Source organism: Prionailurus viverrinus, chromosome A2 (genome assembly GCF_022837055.1).
Source record: "Prionailurus viverrinus isolate Anna chromosome A2, UM_Priviv_1.0, whole genome shotgun sequence".
NCBI classification, from domain to species: domain Eukaryota; kingdom Metazoa; phylum Chordata; class Mammalia; order Carnivora; family Felidae; genus Prionailurus; species Prionailurus viverrinus.
In genome coordinates this window covers 40,142,911-40,161,704 of record NC_062562.1, presented here as the reverse complement: position 1 = coordinate 40,161,704, position 18,794 = coordinate 40,142,911, and the positions used below count along the sequence as shown (strand labels likewise).

The 18,794-nt window shown below is 47.0% G+C and overlaps 1 protein-coding gene and 1 long non-coding RNA gene across 2 annotated transcripts in view; one reads left to right on the top strand and one right to left on the bottom strand.

Annotated features, from left to right (window-relative positions):
- Positions 1-291: 291 nt before the first annotated feature.
- LOC125160436 (uncharacterized) lies at positions 292-9,770 on the bottom strand. Its single transcript, XR_007150251.1, has 3 exons — positions 9,692-9,770; positions 8,192-8,375; positions 292-697 (listed from the first exon to the last, which is right to left on the bottom strand). It is a non-coding gene; the product is annotated as an uncharacterized LOC125160436 (long non-coding RNA).
- The window catches only part of PDZRN3 (PDZ domain containing ring finger 3), a 240,713-nt gene continuing 223,049 nt past the window's right edge, over positions 1,131-18,794 (top strand). The window contains exons 1-2 of the mRNA XM_047849379.1: positions 1,131-1,986; positions 17,168-17,254. Coding sequence (XP_047705335.1) covers positions 1,264-1,986; positions 17,168-17,254 — 810 coding nt within the window. The 5' untranslated portion in view covers positions 1,131-1,263. The remainder of the gene's footprint in view (positions 1,987-17,167; positions 17,255-18,794) is intronic.

Here is an 18,794-nt window from a genome sequence, read left to right as displayed (position 1 = left end):
AAGGAAAAAAGTCCAGGTTCAAGGATGGCCACTTTCCAATAAGGTGGAGGTACAGCCACCGGAAGCATCAGCCTCTTTTTGGAAGCTGTTTTAACTCGGAGATTCTCAGGCCCCGCCCCAGACCTACGGGATCGGGATCAGAATCCACCTCCACATTAAAATTTGAGAAACACTGCTGCAGGACATCTGACAGCACTTTTTTTTTTCTTCTCCCAGCCTGAGTGTCCCCTAAGTGGAAAATGGAAATATAACAAAGTAATATTTGTGTATAACAAAGGAAAAAAAAAACTGAACACAGTTCACATGACTGGGGATGTGAGGGTGGGTTATGGGGAACTTCTCTCAGATTTATACTTGTGCGATTTTTCACTTTGTAGGACCAGCGTTACTTCTCTTGTCATGCAGTAAAACAATTTTTAAATGGCGCTAACACTCTCTCACAACATCGTACTGATGATTTTTAAAGGGACCGATTTAGAAGCGCGGACACTTGAGAGGTGTTAAGTGAAATGGACCGAGCCAGGACTCTACCCTCTCCCATCCCGACAGCCTGTGAGCAGCTCTCTTCCCCGCAGATTCCCCCCTGCAGATTCGCCCTCTGGTCCTGGAATCCTTGGCCTGCCCAAATCCTGGGGTCCGCAGAACCTCGGGTCGGAACTGCAGTTGCTGGAGCGTTCCGCAGGCTCAGTAACTTTCCCTGGAATGAAATAAATAAAGACCGTAAGTGCTGAGATAGCTGACCCCAAAATATTTTTCGTTCTCTGCAATCAGCCAAGAAAAGAGAGGGCGGGGGAGGGGAGTTAAAAGTCACGATCTGTCCCGGAAGGGGCTCCAGGAGAAGTCTCTGGGCGGCAACAGCAGCCTCCGCTCCAAACTCAGTGAGCTTTTCTTGGCCTGTGTTGGTACCCTATAGCAAAAACTGCAAGAGAGCAGAGAGGAGTCGCCGGAGAGAAGGGCTCAGACTGGCGTCCTGGGCAGGCCAGTCCTCTCTCGGGGTCTCCCCATCCTCCTCTGCCTCCTCCTTGTGGCAGGGGGCGGGCCGGAGACAGCCGAGGCAGGATGTACGTGCGCACGCGCTCGCGCATATACGGCTGGAGGAGTCCTGTTCCTCGGGCATTTTCCGAGGAAGTCTGGAGCAATTAGGCTCAGTCCGGGGAGAGCGAGCGAGCGAGCGGGAGGCGCAGCCGGCGCGTCTGGGCTGCCTCGCAGGGAGGGAGGGGGCGGCCGGCCGCCCGGCGGCGACCCCGGGCCCCGGCCGCCACCATGGGCTTCGAGCTGGACCGCTTCGACGGCGACGTGGACCCGGACCTGAAGTGCGCGCTGTGCCACAAGGTCCTGGAGGACCCGCTGACCACGCCGTGCGGCCACGTCTTCTGCGCCGGCTGCGTGTTGCCCTGGGTGGTGCAGGAGGGCAGCTGCCCGGCGCGCTGCCGCGGTCGCCTGTCGGCCAAGGAGCTCAACCACGTCCTGCCGCTCAAGCGCCTCATCCTCAAGCTGGACATCAAGTGCGCGCACGCGGCGCGAGGCTGCGGCCGGGTGGTCAAGCTGCAGCAGCTGCCAGAGCACCTCGAGCGCTGCGACTTCGCGCCCGCGCGCTGCCGCCACGCGGGCTGCGGCCAGGTGCTGCTGCGGCGCGACGTGGAGGCGCACATGCGCGACGCGTGCGACGCGCGGCCGGTGGGCCGCTGCCAGGAGGGCTGCGGGCTGCCCCTGACGCACGGCGAGCAGCGCGCGGGCGGCCACTGCTGCGCCAGGGCCCTGCGGGCGCATAACAGCGCGCTGCAGGCCCGCCTGGGCGCGCTGCACAAGGCGCTCAAGAAGGAGGCGCTGCGCGCCGGCAAGCGCGAGAAGTCGCTGGTGGCGCAGCTGGCCGCGGCGCAGCTGGAGCTGCAGATGACCGCACTGCGCTACCAAAAGAAGTTCACGGAGTACAGCGCGCGCCTCGACTCGCTCAGCCGCTGCGTGGCCGCGCCGCCCGGCGGCAAGGTAGGCGCCCGCCACCGGCCCCAACCCCCTGCCGGGCTCCCCTGGGTACCCAGGGCCCCTCCTGGTCCCTTTGGCCACCGGGATGCCTGGAACTTCCCAGGAGCATCCCTGTCGCCTCCTTCCACTGCTTACTCACTGTATCACTAAGAGCGGGCCGCTGAAACAGTTTAAGCTTGGAAACTATGGTCCCTGCAGATCACATACACGGGGTGAAATGTAGCTACAGCAGCTTCCGGGGGTCTGGAAAGACTAAAAGGACCCCACAGCGTGGAGTAAGAATGAGTGCAGTTCCAAAGTCAGACGTTTTGCTGCTCAGATCAGCTAGGTGATCTTGGGGAAGTTGCTTAACTTCTTAAGGTTCTCTATACCTGTGGCACCAAGCATGAGATATCGACACACAGGGTAACTGTATCCATGCATCCTTAGGAATTTCAGAAAGAGCAAATGAAACACACAGTTCTGAATAAGTTCAGAAGGATTCCAGAAGACAGGCCCCTGGAGTGAAAGCTGGATTCAGACGTGGGCTTTGCTGCCAACTGGCTGGCTGACCTTGAGCAAGCTGCATAGCCTCTCTAAAGTTAGAAACTGGTCCCTAGAGATGTGACACGGGTAAAACACAGCCAGGCCCCGTCTGTGGCGTTCATGAGGGGATTCCAGAAAAAAAGAAAGTGCCACCAATCATAAAGTAATAATTGAGAGGAAGTTCTTTCAAATTGCAATTATTTTAGAACTTGGGCGTTTTGCACACCAACTGAGTGACTGTGAGGTTTAACATCCAGATGCATCAGTTTACCTAAATGTACAATGGGTGGTTGTCAGCCTACTGGGAGAGAATAGTTACAAAGACCTGCCCTGTGCTGGGTGGAGAGTGTGTGCTCAACAAAGTGTTAACATCCCCCTGGGGCCATCCCCTTGAGCTGATAGTTGGTGTAATTACAACGGTCACCCTGAGTGAAGGCTTGCTTTGCTCTAGGCCTTATGCTAAGTACTTCTCAGGTGTTTCCTTTTTAATCAAGTGAGGCAGCTGGGATGCTTCGCATTTTGTAGATGAAGAGACTGAGCCCCTGTGAGGGGCAGGCGTGTACCTGGGTCATAGCTTTTAGTGCCAGAGTTGCCTTCTGAATGCTCATGTGCCTGTCTTTCCAGCCCAGGGTCATAAGCACTATTGTGTTGCCTCTCAGTGTAAACCCAAGGCCCATTTTTTGAGTGTTTATTATGTTCTAGCAACTGTGGGAAGCACTTTACAGGCATTATCTACTTAATCCTTTCAGGTGGAGGAAGCAGGTTCAGAGAGGTCATAGAACTTGTCCAGAGTCATACTGTGACTCCGGGAACAGAGTGAGGATTCGGGTTCTACATCGAAGTTATCAGCGTTGGGATGTATTGACATACTGAGTCCCATCATTCTTTATTGGAGGAGGCCGTCCTCTGCATTGTAAAATGTTTAGCAGCTTCCCTGGCCTCTACCCACTAGATACTAGTAGCACTCCTGCCTCCAAGACATGACAACTAAAAATGTCTCCAAATATTATCAGGTGTTCTCTGGGGGTGGGGTGTGTGTTTGGACGCGTGCAAAATCGCCTCTTGAGAACCAGGGTTTTCCTGATTGTAAAGGCCACGTTTTATGCAAACGGGGAGGGGCGTGGTGCCACTGTGTGGTTGCCTGTTCCATATGGCTGCGGGAGAGCATTTTTGCCCCAGGGGCCTGCATCTGCTTCGCCTCTCTCTGCCCTCTCCCAACCCCCTCTTTATGCACACACCAGGCCTGCAAGTTTTCCCTCTCCCCGCTCCTCCCTTCCCCATCCTGGCCCCCTGGCCTGTCAGCCTCAGTCTGAGCAGCTGGCCAGCTCTGGGCGAAGGGCAAATATTTACAACTGAGAGGCTCACCCAGGACTGCACAGGCATACAAAAGACTGGTGTGAGCCTGCTCACCAAAACAGAGGGCAAGACTTGGTCCTCTAGCAGGCACCGGGTTTGCAGCAGAAGAGTTCCTGAGTTTCTCTTGTTTATGCTGTCATGCGAACTTCCTGCGTAGTTTTAAGTGATGCTTATTTATAAATAAGCCATTCACTACCCTGGAGTTGATACATCATTCATTGTTAGGCTAGTTTATTATTTCTTCTTGCCTTTCTGTTTTCTTTCTGGAGTGTTTGGTTAAACCTTCTCTCAGAATCAAAAATAGGATACTTGAATCTGAACTGTGGTTGTGTTTGGAGCTGTGCTGGGTGAGCCAGTAAGATAATCAAGGGTATTAAGCTTAGGGACAAGAGATGTTGTTGCTTTTTGAGCTTACAGAGAAAGTTCGGGTCTGGAGTTGGAGCCTGCCCTGGGACTCCTATGCACCCCAGCGCTAGCCTCAAGGACAGCCAAGAATGGCCTGGCCTGCAGTTTGCACAAGTTCCTCTCTCTGGCTTCAGACCCTGGCTGGCCTCAACTGAGGCCTCAGGGAAGCTTGCTCCTCTTGCCCCAAAGTTAACCCTCAGTGGCCCTCGCTGAAAAGCTTTTGCTGTTCCTGCATCAGCCAGAAAAACCTCTCCCACTGCGAGCTGTTTAAGAACTTGTTTATTTCATTGGGTCGACTCTCTGTTCCTGCTGGGTACTGTTTATTCTCTTCCAAAAGGCAGAAGGATTTATATTGCTTGGAAACTCTGATGCACAACACTTGATTTTTTTTTTTTTTTAAAAGTCGTAATGTTTATCTGTCCCAAGCTGAAGTAGATAAGAAACACTTAGAAGATTTTCCCTACCAGCCCTTCAAGACCTAGACCTTGTTCCATAAAATGATCTTGCATTTTAAAAATTACCTTAACCTTTGGGTTTTGGACGCTCGCTGAGTGTTGAGGATTTGTCTGTGCTGGACCTACATAGACGTTGTTTCTCCTGCTCTAAAATGGGTACTAGGGCTTGCTTCTCAAACATCCCTGTGATCGGAAATCACCCAGATAGCTTGTTAAAACAGATTGCCGAGTCTTACCTCCTCAAGATACCGATCAATTAGGGCCGGCTTGGGGGCCTCAGAGTCTGTATTTCTCACAAGCTCCCAGGTGATGCTGCTCTGCTTGTCAGGCTGGGTTAGCTACTCTTCTGGATGAAGAGTTAGGGTTCAAGTACAGACTTAGATGAACACATATTAGTCTCCTTTTACAAAAGATCGGGGTAAAGTTCTAAAACCCAGACCTACCCAGCAGTTACACAGTGGTTAACTACGGCCTGACCAGGCATCTTTAACCAATCAGAAGCTGCTTCTGGGCCACAACAGACATGGTGATGACGGTTTGGTTGAATAAGTTCAAGAGTTTTGCTGCCAGCCTCAGTTTTTCCACCCTGACTGACCTACCTGATTCTAAGAGAAAAAGCATTTCATAGACTTCTCTGGCTTTCCAAGCAAGGGAAAGTTCTGAGCATAAATTGTCTTGAAAATTACTGAAAACCCGGGCACTCCTCCTTGGTACCTTTGCACTTTTATTTCTGTATCCAGTCCGTCATTAAGTCTTAGTGATTTTCTGTCCAAAACCCTTTTTAAAAAATTTTTAAATGTTTATTTTTGAGAGGGGCAGAGTGCAAGTGGGGGAGGGGCAGAGAGAGAGGGAGACACAGAATCCGAAACAGGCTCCAGGCTCTGAGCTGTCAATACAGAGCCTATTGCGGGGCTGGAACTCACGAACCGTGAGATCGTGACCTGAGCCGAAGTCGGACGCTTAACCCAGTGAGCCATCGAGGTGCCCCTCCAAAATACTTTTGGAATCTATTTACTGCTCTGCCTCCCCATCCAGTGATATCCCTGGTTCAAACCACCGGTTTTCCAACTCCAGCTATTAACATTTTGGGCTAGATAATCCTTCATTGTATGTGTGTTGCGGGGGGGGGGGGGGGGGGGGGGGGGGGGAGGAACAGTGTTCCTTGTTTTATAGGATCTTTAGCGGCATCCCTGGATCTATCTGCTGGATGTCCGTAGCACTGCTCAGGTTGGGATGATCACAGGTGTCTCCAGACACTGCCAGATATCACCTCGGTAACAAAATCAGTCTTGATGTCAGCCACCACCACCTCTTGCCTATACCACAACTGCTCCCACTACGTATTTTCTTGCTCTCATGCAATTACCTAGCACCGGGAATAATCTCTTAGAAATGTCAGGTTGAGGGGCGCCTGGGTGACTTAGTTGGTTAAGTGTCCGACTCTTGATTTCAGCTGAGGTCATGATCTCACAGTTTGTGAGCTTGAGCCCCGTGTCAGGCTCTGTGCTGACAAGCGAGGAGCCTGCCAGGGATTCTCTCCCCGTCTCTGCCTGCTCCTCCTCTGCTTGTGCATATGCGTCCTCTTTTTTCTCTCTCAAACTTAAAAGAAAAACAGAAATGTCAATCTGAAGCCTTCTGAAACCCTTCATTTGTTTTCTAGTTTCACTTGCGTGGCTGTAAGGTCCGTGGTGCTCTGGATCCTGCCAGCCACCACCTGTCTGTCTGCTTGCATTCTTACCCTGTTGCTTCTCTCTTCCCAGCTTCTTGAGTCTCAGGAAGTTCCATGAATATGACCCTATGCTCCTTTCTGCCCCCGGGCCTTTACACTTGATCTTTTCTCTACTTACAAGTCTTTGCAAATACTCATCACTAGATAATCTACAAATTTTGAAATGTCGCCTTCTGCCCCTGCCTTTATGCCAGCACTTAAGGTTTGCTCATCACTAGATAACCTTTCTATCCTTCCCATCCCAGCTCAAGCACTCCTACATCCACGAAGCCCTCTCTCACCTCGTAGATGAGGTCTGGTGCCCTGAGATGTTCACTTTGGTCCTCCTCCTGCATGGTGTTTATCAAAGCTGTAACTAAATAATTGGAAGGGCTGTTTATTGTGTCTCCCCAGGAGGAAGCACGTCCCTCTTCTTCAGGGCTGTGCCCTGGACACAAGATTGCCATGTGCGCTGTAAGCTTTCAATATGTGTTGGTTTTGTGGGTGAATTCAAGATTGGAGAGGCTGTCTTGTCAGCCATCAAAACTTTTCAGTTTTCTGAAAACCAACAGTGAGCTTGTATTGAAAAAGAATGAGTTTTTCCGTGACCCCCAAGTTAACAAAATTGTTCCCAGGTTTTTGGGAGGCATTCTTTTTGTTCTGCTGGATCCACCCAGATCAAATTGTATCAAGCACCAAATCCCAGAAACGATTTTGTCCATTTCAGAACTCCTGGAGGTAAGTGAATCTAATAGACAATTGTATCAGAAGGCTTTCCAGATGTGCAAACACTTTGAAATGTATCTATCACAGTGTTCACCTTCCAGTGTATTTTCTGTTTCTGGAAAAGCTTCAGCGAATAACCATTTCCTAGTGCATCTAACAAAACAGCCCAGTTCAGCTAAAGGAATTGTGGGCTGTCAATCCATTTAATTTAAATGTTTGATACACAGAATTAAGATTTGGTTTACATTATGTTAGCTACTCTTAATTGAATAATTAGAACTGAACTTTTTGAATTGGGAATTCTGATGATATTTATTCATAAGTGGTTCCTTCTGCATTTGGAAATAATGCTTGCCTGTCTGTAAAAATATTTGACGCATAAGAATCTATAAGGCCGTGGGGCGCCTGGCTGGCTCGTTGGCTAAGGGTTCGACTTCGGCTCAAGTCATGATCTCGAGGTTTGTGGGTTTGAGCCCCGCGTCGGGCTCTGTGCTGACAGCTCAGACCCTGGAGCCTGCTTCAGATTCTGTGTCTCTGTCTCTCTGCCCCTCCCCCACTTGTGCTCTGTCTCTATCAAAAATAAATAAAATGTAAAAAAAAATAAAAATTAAGAATCTATAAGGCTGTTATGCATTAGAGTATAGAACCAGGAGCTTGAAAGGAAAAGAAGTATTCATTGAATTATGTTGGGTGCCATACACTTAGGGTGCTTTATGTACGTATGTATATGAGCTTCTCCATCTTTTTCATTAGGTAGATCTCTCTTTTTTAAAAAACATGTTAGATAAAAGTTAGGTAAAGTCCAGAATTTACAGAGATTCCAAGTATAAAACTGGGATTTGAGCCCAGTGTCTGACTCCAGGCTCATACACTATGGCCACAATAAGAAAAGCATTTTCTTCCGAGGCACTGTTTCCTGTGAGGTCTCATACATGTTTCTAGAGGGCTGTTATTTATATATGCAGGCACTGTGTTAATTGGAGGTGTTTATTTTATCCTCAGACCCCGTGAGGTAGGTACAACAAACCATTACCTTCCATATTACAGGCGGAGAAACCAAGGCCTGGAAGATTAAACATCTTCTCCCATCCTCTTCCTTTGGCTCCTTCTAGTTGGTTTGATGGCTTCCGGTCCATGTTGATGAAGTGTGTTCTTCCCATGCCGTGACTCCCATTTTCATAGGTCTGGTGTAGAACACACAGAACATAAAACAGATCCTATGAAAAGAGAATCCAGTAAAACAAAAAAGAATTAAAGAAATGGAATCCTGGATGGAGTAGTGGCTCATTTCTCTAATTTTCATGCTAATAATTTACCGAGTGGTTGATGGTAGAAAGAAAATAGAATCTTTTCCGAGTGTATTCTTGCTGTTTAGCTCCACACATTCTTAGACACATTGTGCCAGGCACCATGATAGGCACCACTGGATACAGAGGTCAACCTGAGCAGCTTTAACCCATGGGGTCAGTCACCCACTTGAGTCTTTGAAAACACGACACAAGTCTTCCTACTCTTTGTTTACTCAAGCTCTTTTGCTATAGCTTAGCTTCTGCCCCCCCTGAACTAATGGTGTTCTAATAAGCCTGTTCCAATAAAAAAGGGAAGTGGTATAACATAATGATTAGTCTTGTAAAGAAAATAACTAACAGATGGACACAGGCATCCACCTTTCTCACCCGTTCCATATATACATTCGTGGGGAGTTTAGGGGACAGAGACCCCGTGCAGCCTGTGTGTGAGTGGGCCCTGCAGCAGTGTCGCCTGGAACGGGGAGGGATGAGCTATTCTTTGGGCAGTGGTTAAGCAGCAATGAGTCCTGGGCAGAGAGGTCACCCTTAGAATTTTTCTAGGCGTTGTTTTCAGGTGTCTTGTGTCTCTGCTGTATGCAGTCCTGGAGTCGGTGAAAATAGGATTCACATGTTTCCTCTGGCTCATTGTTAAAGGCCTCTGGGAGGATCTTGTAACCTCCTGTAAGCCTTATTTGTCTTATCTCTAAAATGGGATACTATTTGGGCTGATAGAGTTGGCTTTAGGATTAAACCAGGTGATTGGTGTTAGGTGCACAGTAGCCTCAACGAGCATTGATTGAACATCTGTTGAGCGCCTGGCACCTGTAGGTTTTTTAAATCTTTTTAAAAGGAATTGCTGAAGAAACGTGAGAAATTTGAAGTGGTATAATGGAGAAGATGGGCAGGGGTTTTTGCTCACAGGGTCACAGTTTCGTTGTGAGAGTCGTGCTGCCCTGAGTGATTAGTTCTCTGGGTTCCTATCTGACTCTTTTCCCCTGGTGGCCACTGGGTAGAAGAGAAACATGCCAGGTCAGTTTCGCTGTGTCAGGGTAGCCTCTGGGCTAACATGTAAAGGAGGTGGTTAAAGCTCATGAATAAAATGAGGCTTAGGGGATTGTTAGGTGTGTTTCTGTCTGTCTAACTGAAAGTAACAAGGCTCAGGAGAGGTTGGCTGGGCAGAGCCCCTGCCTTCCTATAAGGGAGAACTTAACGGTGTTCCAGCTGCGTAACTTTTGCTTGCTTACCCTATGGAAATGTGACAGTTTGGTAGCTCCTTAAATGAAGTTTGTTCTTGTTTGTTAGTTTTCCGGTGAAGGCTTGCTTGTAGATGTTCACCAAGAGAGACAAGAGTTGATAAAAGTTAAAGGTGCAGACTTGAAATGAAACTCATGGGAATAAAAAAGTAAATTTTAGGGATTTCTTACATTATTTAAGTAAAACTGCACAGTAGACACTACATATGTACCTTTGAACCTCGGGACTGTTTCTCTATACTGTTTTTCAAAAATAACTTGTTTGGCCTATGGATGGGTTTATGTATACTATTCTGTAGATAGTATGACTTCAGAGAAGCTCTTTTTGTATTTCTTTCCACCTGTTTTTCCGTCCTCTTTGCCTTTCTCATCTTTGCTTACTTCTATTTTGGTGACAGATGCACACCACTGATAATTACATTGACTATCTCATACATTTCTTTTTTAATGTTTATTTTTGAGAGAGAGTCCGAGCATGAGCAGGGGAGGGGCAGAGAGAGAGAGGGAGATGCAGAATCCGAAGCAGCCTCTAGGCTCTGAGCTGTCAGCAAAGAGCCCGATGGGGCCTGACCCATGAGCCACAAAATTGTGACCTGAGTGGGTCTTAACTGACTAAGCCACCCGGGCGCCTCTCATCCATTTTCAGTTCGTTTGCATCAATCTCATGACTGCCTTCAGTTTGAGGCTTGAACAGTCCTCCCCTGTTCTTCCCCCAAGAATATCCCTTCTTTAGAGCTGGAGTTTGAGTTATAGGGAGGAGAGATTGACCCCAGCCAGCCATTAGAAACATAGTTTGAATGGCAAAGAGGACAAACACATTTCGGTGTAAGGAAGTGAAGATACCCTCATCTCTTCAGTATAGGGAATTTCTGGCAGCCAGCTCTGCCTCCTGGTCTCCCAGCCCCCACCGCTGTACATTTTTGTGCTTTCTTGTGACTAGTGCACAGACAGAGCTGTTTCCCAGCTGTGAGACTCTCTGAAAGCTTTGCATAATCCGAGGCTGAGAGGTGTCCTGTCACCCCAGTTACATAGACTGGCGGTCAGTCAATTACAGTTCTCAGAACCCGCTGGGCAGCTTTCCAGTCCAGCCAGTTCTCGGCTGTGAGTCCCACAACACCAGTGATTGGGGAACACCCGTCACTGGGCGGAAAGGAGTGTTTAGAAAGAATCCACGTTGACAGTGGCATGGATGGGCTCTGGAGGCCACCGCATGGATTAGGAGATGGCACACATCCAAGCTTCTGAGGCCAGATTGTTTGGAGGAGGGTGGTGACAGAGTAATACTAAGGAAAAGGGACTTTTCCTGTAGGAGACATTTCATGTCCTTGGACACTTAAAAAACAAAGACTCCCCCCCCCCCCCCCCCCAGCCACCATGTAAGGTGACTTTGACAAAGTAAATTTGATTTTTGCCTTTTCCACCGTTGACTTTTCCTCCCATATTGTCCACTTAGACCTTGAGTTGAAATTTGAGCAGATTGTGTTTTGGACAATTTAAACATTGATCCAGTAGTTACTTGTTCGAATATGATAGCAAAGCTTATTTTCGGCGAAATCAACTATGGTGTTCGTGAACATTGAGTTTCCATTTCTCCTGACTTAATGGTGTAAGTTATGTGGACTTTTCATGCCATTTATTTAGGGCTTGGTGCCCACATCTCCTTCTCCAAGGCTAATATATCTCTGTTCTTTCTTAATCCTAAAGACCTAAGCACCTCCCCAAGAGGTCCTCCCCTGCCCTAGGGACCCAGCAGTGAGCTGTGTTCTTGGGTGGAGGCTGGGGAGCTGAAGATCTGTTAGAGCTTTCAGCCCCACCCCCCCACCCCAAGGAGCCCGTGCTGTATCTGGGGTCCAGAGAACGACTGGAGGCATCGTTTTCGATCTGCTGCCCAGGCTGTTGGTGAGACATGCCTGTCTCCTGGGTCCTGGCTCCTGAAGGAAAGAGACATAGGCCACCAGAGAAGAGGAACAGGATAGGGGCAGTTCTAGGGAAAGCGGCCAAGGAGATGCCATGTCACCAACATTTTTATTGCTGATTTTCCCGTTTTTCACCTTTTCTTCCCAGCCCATCAGGACCCACTGATCTGGTAGAACGTGGAGCAGTCCACATGCCTCAGTGGTCGCCAGTTACCCCTCCCTTTCCATCTCCCCAGCATCTTCTAGGTTTGCTGTCCCTATCCAAGTCCACACGTTCTTGGACTTACTGTTTGTCCTGTCCCGTTGTGAGCCAACACCTGTTTCCCCATTCTCTCATGGCCACCTCCCTCAAGGCCTGGGTACGTCATGTGTCTGACTTCCCCTCCTTGTCCCCGTATCCCACCGGGACAGTATCACTTGCCCGTCCTAGCTCGCTGCACTGAAGGTTCAACCCCAGCTGCTCCTATTGTGTTTACTTGTCGTCCTGCTACCATCTCTAAAATACCGACTATCTGTTGGCACTTAACCAGCCCTCCTAGAACGTGCCACTCTGTCTCCAGACTTTGGGGGGAAAACAGAGACACATACGTGGAAGAATTCCCATCGTACGGCCAGATGGTATGATGAATACATAACTATCGTATTTTGCTTAACTTGAGGCTCTCTCAAACTTGCCTTAGATGGACTGAGTTAATTTGGGATTTGCTTGGACTTTGGGGCAGAGTAATTTATGAGGCTAAAGAGAACCAGGGCCCTCAGTGCTCAGTGTCATAGCGTTCACCACACACTGTGCCCTGTTCGTCTTGTGAGCAAGTCTGTTGGACGGACACTGTACTGAGGCACTGGTCGGCGGTTGTCTCTCTCATTCATGCTTTATAATAACCCCGTGATGTGAGAAGAAACCATTATTATGCCCATTCTGGGGATGAGGAAACTCACCTCAGGTTCTGACTGTGCAGTCCGAGATCTTAACCATCACCCCGTTCCTGTCAGGGGCGTAATACTCTTATGATACCCTTCACGGTATAATAGACACTCTAATCTTTGCCACTGTTATTACATAGTGCAAAGAAACCTTGCTTAAAACTCTGATTACAAAACTAATTAGATGTCTAATCCTTCATGACATTTTAATGTGGAGGTTCACTCTTGTGAGGCAAAAGGATTTAAGATACAGTGCCAGAATTTACCCATGGAGTACAAAGAACACGGACGTTGGAGTCCCATGGATCTTGATTCCTGGCTCTCCCTCTTTGCAGCTGTGTGATCTTAAGCAAGTGTCTGAATTTCTTGAAGCCTCAGTTTCTCAGGTTAGAGTGTGGATACAGGGCCTGCTTCAGAAAGCTGATCCTTTAGTCAGTTGTTTATGTGAAATAGAGCTCTTCCCCTTGTTTGTATTACTTCATTAGGCCATTGAGAAAATTTCAAAGCATGGGTTATGATAAACTCCCCATACAGATTAATATCGGTTAAATTTTTCTTTAGACGAAAGAACCCCTTGTTGACATTTCCGTGAAAAGTCAGCAAAGTGGCATTGACAGGAGCCTTTGCCCTTGTCCCATTTATATATGTCTCTTTAATTACATAGAGCATAATTGAGCCAGAATCATTTGAATGCCCTCCATCCTGAAGCATTTTCAGCTCAGTACCAGGTTAAATGATATAAGCAGGAATTAACGTTAATGTGTTAAATACATTGTGTGAAGCCCAGTGTTTAAATTCTCGATTAATGTTTCTTGGTGAAGAATTAAAAAGTAGAGTAGTTGAGATTGCTTTGTGGGGAGAGGAATAGAAAGGGAAAACCAGAGTCAAGTTCGTGGTGTCAGAGGAGAAGAGACCTCTGGAAGTTAGATGGAGAAATGAAAGAAATTCAGCCCAGATGCAGCTTTTCTCTTCTTTTGTTGCTCCCGGCATTGTGTGGTGAGTCTTGCCTGCATTGGCTCACTATTACAAATCAGTCCTAAAATAGGCAATGGCACTTGAAGCCAGTTCTTACCTTCCTGGACAGCAGACTACATCAAGATGCTTGTAGAAATGAGAATACCCCTTCTTTCTCTCCAGTGATTGCATCTGGCAGGGAAGTTTAGATGGTCAAACTGATTGTTCCAAAATGTTCTTTGCAAATCGCTGTTTGGCTGAGGAATGCTGTGTCTGAGGCATTTTCTGGCTTGTCCCTGGAGAGAGATCTGGGAGTCTAGGTATAGACTTCGGTGTCTGGGCATCTCAGATTGGGTCTTCTGGAGATAATTAGTTCAGTGCACAGTTGGGAGTTTTGTGTTGATGTTGGTTTCCTGGGTGAGAGCTCCTATGAGGAGTTCCTTTATGGAACTCCAACCATTGAACCATCTTGAGAGAGACCTAAGAGGTTACCAGCCCACATGGCCTTCTTTTCTGTATTCAATATGAAAAGGGAGTAGTGTAGAAGAGTAAATGGCGTCTAGAATCAGAGAGCCAGGGTCTAAAACCCAGCTAGACCTCTTACTAGCTCTTCCCACCTATATCATGAGGGTGGTAAGAGTGCCAGTGGAGGAGATGGGTTGGATTTATTGAAGAAAATAAAGCATTTAAATAAATGTTTAATATAATTTCTGGGACATGGTAAGCAGCCAGTAAATGTGAATGCCCTGTAATAAGATTTCCTGGTTTTTCTATGATTTTTAGAGCAAGGGTTATCACACAGTGGGTTTGAAACTAGTCTTTTAAAAAATTCCGTTGTGCGTTCTCTTCCGTACATCATTTGAGATTGCCAGACTAGAGCCATCTGCCTCGGGTTACTGTGTAACCGTGCAGTTTCTATCATTAGTTAGGAAAGCCAGAAATGCAAGATATGTGTGATAACTCCGTCAAATTCCAATGTATTTCTAACTTTTTCACCACTCTAAGATAGCAAAGTGAGACGCGGACTTACCAGGATTTTGCTTTTCCAAGGCAGAGAGATATAAACTATTTCAGTTTGCGAATCCTCACGTTTACATTTCAGAACTGTCTGGTTGATCCCAAATGTTTATTCTGTTAGAACAGTGACGTTCTTGGCCGGTAACTTGTGTAGATCAAATTTAATTGTATCAGTACCACTGACAGACGGATACTCTGGATGGTGGTACCAGGGATTGGAGATCTTCTTTTTTTTTGCAAAACTGGGTAGTTTGTTATTATAGAGGCTTTTCTGTTTTTGCTTAGGTACAGCAGCTTGGTAAGAGAGTTGTTTGCCTTTTACATTAAAACACTCTGTTTTACATATCAAGTAAGCCAGCAGGTGGAAGTGAGTATTTTATTGCGTTGTTCTTAGAGGACACCTAGTTCTTTCATTAAAAACTGTCTTTTTCTTCTTTTTTTTTATTATTTATTTTTGAGAGAGAAAGAGAGAGACTGAGACAGAGTGAAAGTGGGGGAGGGACAGAGACAGAGAGACAGAATTGGAAGCAGGCTCCAGGCTCTGAGCTGTCAGCACAGAGCCCAACATGGGGCTTGAACTCATGAACCCTGAGATTATGACCTGAGCTTAAGTCGGATGCTTCACTGACTGAGCCACCCAGGTGCCCCTAAAGACTGTCTTTTTCTAATGAAAAATTGTCATTTTTGTTTTTACAGGATTTTAATAATTGATGCTTAGGCTTATGTAACAGTTTTAAAACTTTGAAAAATTATAATATTTTAAATTCTGTACACTAGGCAGGAGAAACGGTTGTGGTTACTAAGAGCTTTAAACGGGGTGCCTGGGTGGCTCAGTTGGTTGAGCATCCAACTTCGGCTCAGGTCATGATCTCACGGCTTGTGAGTTTGAACCCCGTGTCGGGCTCTGTGCCGACAGCTCGGAGCCTGGAACCTGCTTCGGATTCTGTGTCTCCCTCTCTCTCTGCCCCTCCCCCGCTCATGCTTTTTCTCTCTCTCTCTCTCTCTCTCTCTCAAAAATAAACATTCCAAAAAAAAAAAAAGAGCTTTAAGCACGTAGGTAATTTTGTATATCGAGGCCCATTAGCCATACACACAGACAGAAACACACACACACACACACACACACACACACACACACACACATATATTTGGTTCTGTTGGGCACATTAAAAAAAATTTTTTTTTTACATTTATTTATTACTGAGAGACAGACACAGAAAGTGAGCAGGGGAGGGTCAGAGAGGGTGAGACAAAGAATCCGAAGCAGGCTCCAGGCTCTGAGCTGTCAGCACAGAGCCTGATGCGGGGCTCAAAGTCACAAACCTCGAGATCATGACCTGAGCTGAAGTCGCTTAACTGACCAAGCCACCCAGGCACCCCAGTGTTGGGCACATGTCTGCTGCCCAAATACAGAACCACAGTTCTTTGTTGACAACTCTAGCTTTAAATGGAGCAGTGCTTCAGAAAAGCCATTGACTGCCCGTCAGAAAGAGTGGTTTCCCTTGCCAGTGTAGCTGGGTCAGATACTTGGCATTCATGCCATTCAAATGTTGTCATTTATTTCCACAGAAAAAGGAGAAGGCAAAGGTTTGATCAAGAAGTGGTAAATATCAGAACAAAATCTATTTTGTCATAAGCTGTTACGGGTTTTTTTTTTTTTAAGCTTCTAATGAAGTATTCATATCTTTAAAAAATGTAGTGTTTAAATAATATCATGTTTAAACAGAAAACGTGAGTGAAGCATTTGCAAGTCTCTGCAGTCCCTATGTGTAAAGTTTTGTGTATCATTCAAATAAGTGGAAACATTTCAGCGGTGTCTCGGTGAGGTTAATGTTGATGTCAATGCCTGTTTAGTGACAGTGTGCACCTAAGGTTAAACCTATTTTTATTCATCTGTCTGTTACTTGAGAGTGTTTGCTAAGGTGCCATGGAATCTCTGTCCCTTCTGACTGTTCACCATTGCCTGTGAGACCCGCCTGGGTGACTTCTGCTTGTTTGATTTAAAGGGGTTCACATTGACCAGCCTCCTTTGAACAGAGTGTTTTCTGTTAAACGTCTCGGCATCTCCTGTGGACTGGACAGTAATTACTTTGTGAAATTGCCCCCCTCCCCCTTGCTTGCAGTAAGATACAGGATTTTTCTCTTTCCCTTCCACGTTCACGTCTGACTTTGCACAGACTGCTTTTCCCCCAAGTCTCTCAAACACAGATGACTATTGACAGGCCATACATGTGCTCAGACTTCCGAGAGCATTGCTCCTTGAACCTCTCATGACAAAACAAGAATGGCGCTGTTGAGGATGGTTGAGAAACAGAAAGTAGCTGTCTAGACAGCTGGCGTGCGATGGGCCAGTCAAAGGAAAGATGCGTGTGCAGACCAAGGAGTCATTGATAGATAATGTTCATTAGGCATGTCTGGACATCGCCAGACATTCTTATGCGGGCACTGCAGGGTTGGGATCTAGAAACGTTCGTAACCTCCTCAATACAGGACACGGTTTCAGCTTGGGCCCTAAAAGTTGCCTTGCTTAAACTACCAGAGACTTAGGATTTTAATGATGAGCTAAGAGCCCGTGAGTCTGCTTAGATAGAAAGGAAATTGCTACCATTTATTTCCTGTTTGTAAATAAAATTTTGAACTCCTCTGTTCCCTACAGGGAGAAGAAACCAAAAGTCTGACTCTTGTCCTACATCGAGACTCTGGCTCCCTGGGATTCAATATTATCGGTGGCCGGCCTTGTGTGGTATGTTAATTACTAAAAGTTTTCCTTTCCCTGCTGTACGAGGAAGACGGGTCAAGGTTTGGGGAGTGAGAAGTAGAAACCTCGCTCACCTCGTTCTGCTCTCTTTAATTAGGGAGTTCATTGTTTATCTAACATCTTCACCCTCAGGAGTTTTTATTTAGTTGTGGTCTCCTAAAATAGCATTGTCCTAGTAATACAACAACTTATCTAAACCGTTTAGGGTTGGGGGGGGGGGGCCATGTCTGGTTGGGTAGCAGTTGAGTGAAGAACGTTGTGTGAGATGCGGCCAGTTGGAACAGAGTAACCCAGCTGGAGCGGGGACTCTGTGCCTGGAAGTCTGATCTGGAGCTCTGCTCTGTCAGCTCTTCATTAGTCAGGGACAGTTCCTCATTTGTAGACGATTGCGTCCCTTTGCTTTTCCTCCCACTGCAGCTCACCCCGTTCATCATTAGCTCCCCCTCCAGAAAGAGGAGGTCAAATTCAGACCAGTAGGTTTAACTGGGAGGAAAATGGCCGCTGACGGCTCTGGGGACCAGACATGGCAAAGGGCGTGTTGCAGGATCTCCCCTTTCACGTGGGGTTATCTGAATGTGCATCGTCTGTTGCTTGTTTCTTCTGCTCGCCATTTCCTCGTCTATTAGTGTAAAAGGAAAATAGTCCAAGGGAAGGAAAAGAAAATCGTGAACAGGGGCTGTTTGGTAGGAGCTAGGAGATGCTGTAGAGGCCAGGGAGACTGGGTCCCTGTGGTCATGGAGTTTGTGTCCTGGTGGGGACATCAAGCAAGAAACAGGTAAATAATAACAGTTACAGATTGGGGGACATGTGATGCAGGAAAAAAAACTGGGAGCACGGCAGTGGTAGAGACCAAGCAGCAAGGGGTGTCGCTGGCCAGGGTGATCAAGAAAGAGCGGAGAAGATGTTTAGCTGAATCCTGAAGGATAAGGAGATACCAGGCATCCGTATGTGGCTAAACTGTGTGCCTGGGTCTGGCTCACCCTTGGGGTCCAGATATACTGTATTTAGTTGAGTGCTCTTAAGTGTAAAAAATTGAGCTTATTTAGTTAGCTCTAAATTATATTTTCACTGCTGAACTATGGTACGTGACTTAAAAAAGTTTCATGCAAAAAGCAGCACTTTAAAAGATGAAATTAAAATGTGAGTGTGAATAAAATTTCTCGTATGTTCTTTGATCGTCCCAGTGCACTGCTTTGCATGGGCCCATCTCTGAAGACCACTGAGCTAGAGGAAAGTGAACAGGCCTGAGGAAGCCCATGCAAAGCCTAGAATAGGGTCGGAGTTGGCATTTGGGGAAACTGCAAAGAGTTCAGCGTGGCTAGAGTAGAGGAGCGGGCAAGAAGTGGTCAGAAAGAGACTGGGAGAAGATGGGGGAGTTAGCGTGAGGAGAAATGAGGGTTGAGTTCCCTTGGCTTTAGGCCAAAGCCACAGTTTCAAAAACACACAGGGTTAATTTTAAGAAATGACAACTTAACTTACAGGTGATATGTAGCCATTAAATGACGGACTGACCCATTATCTGTCC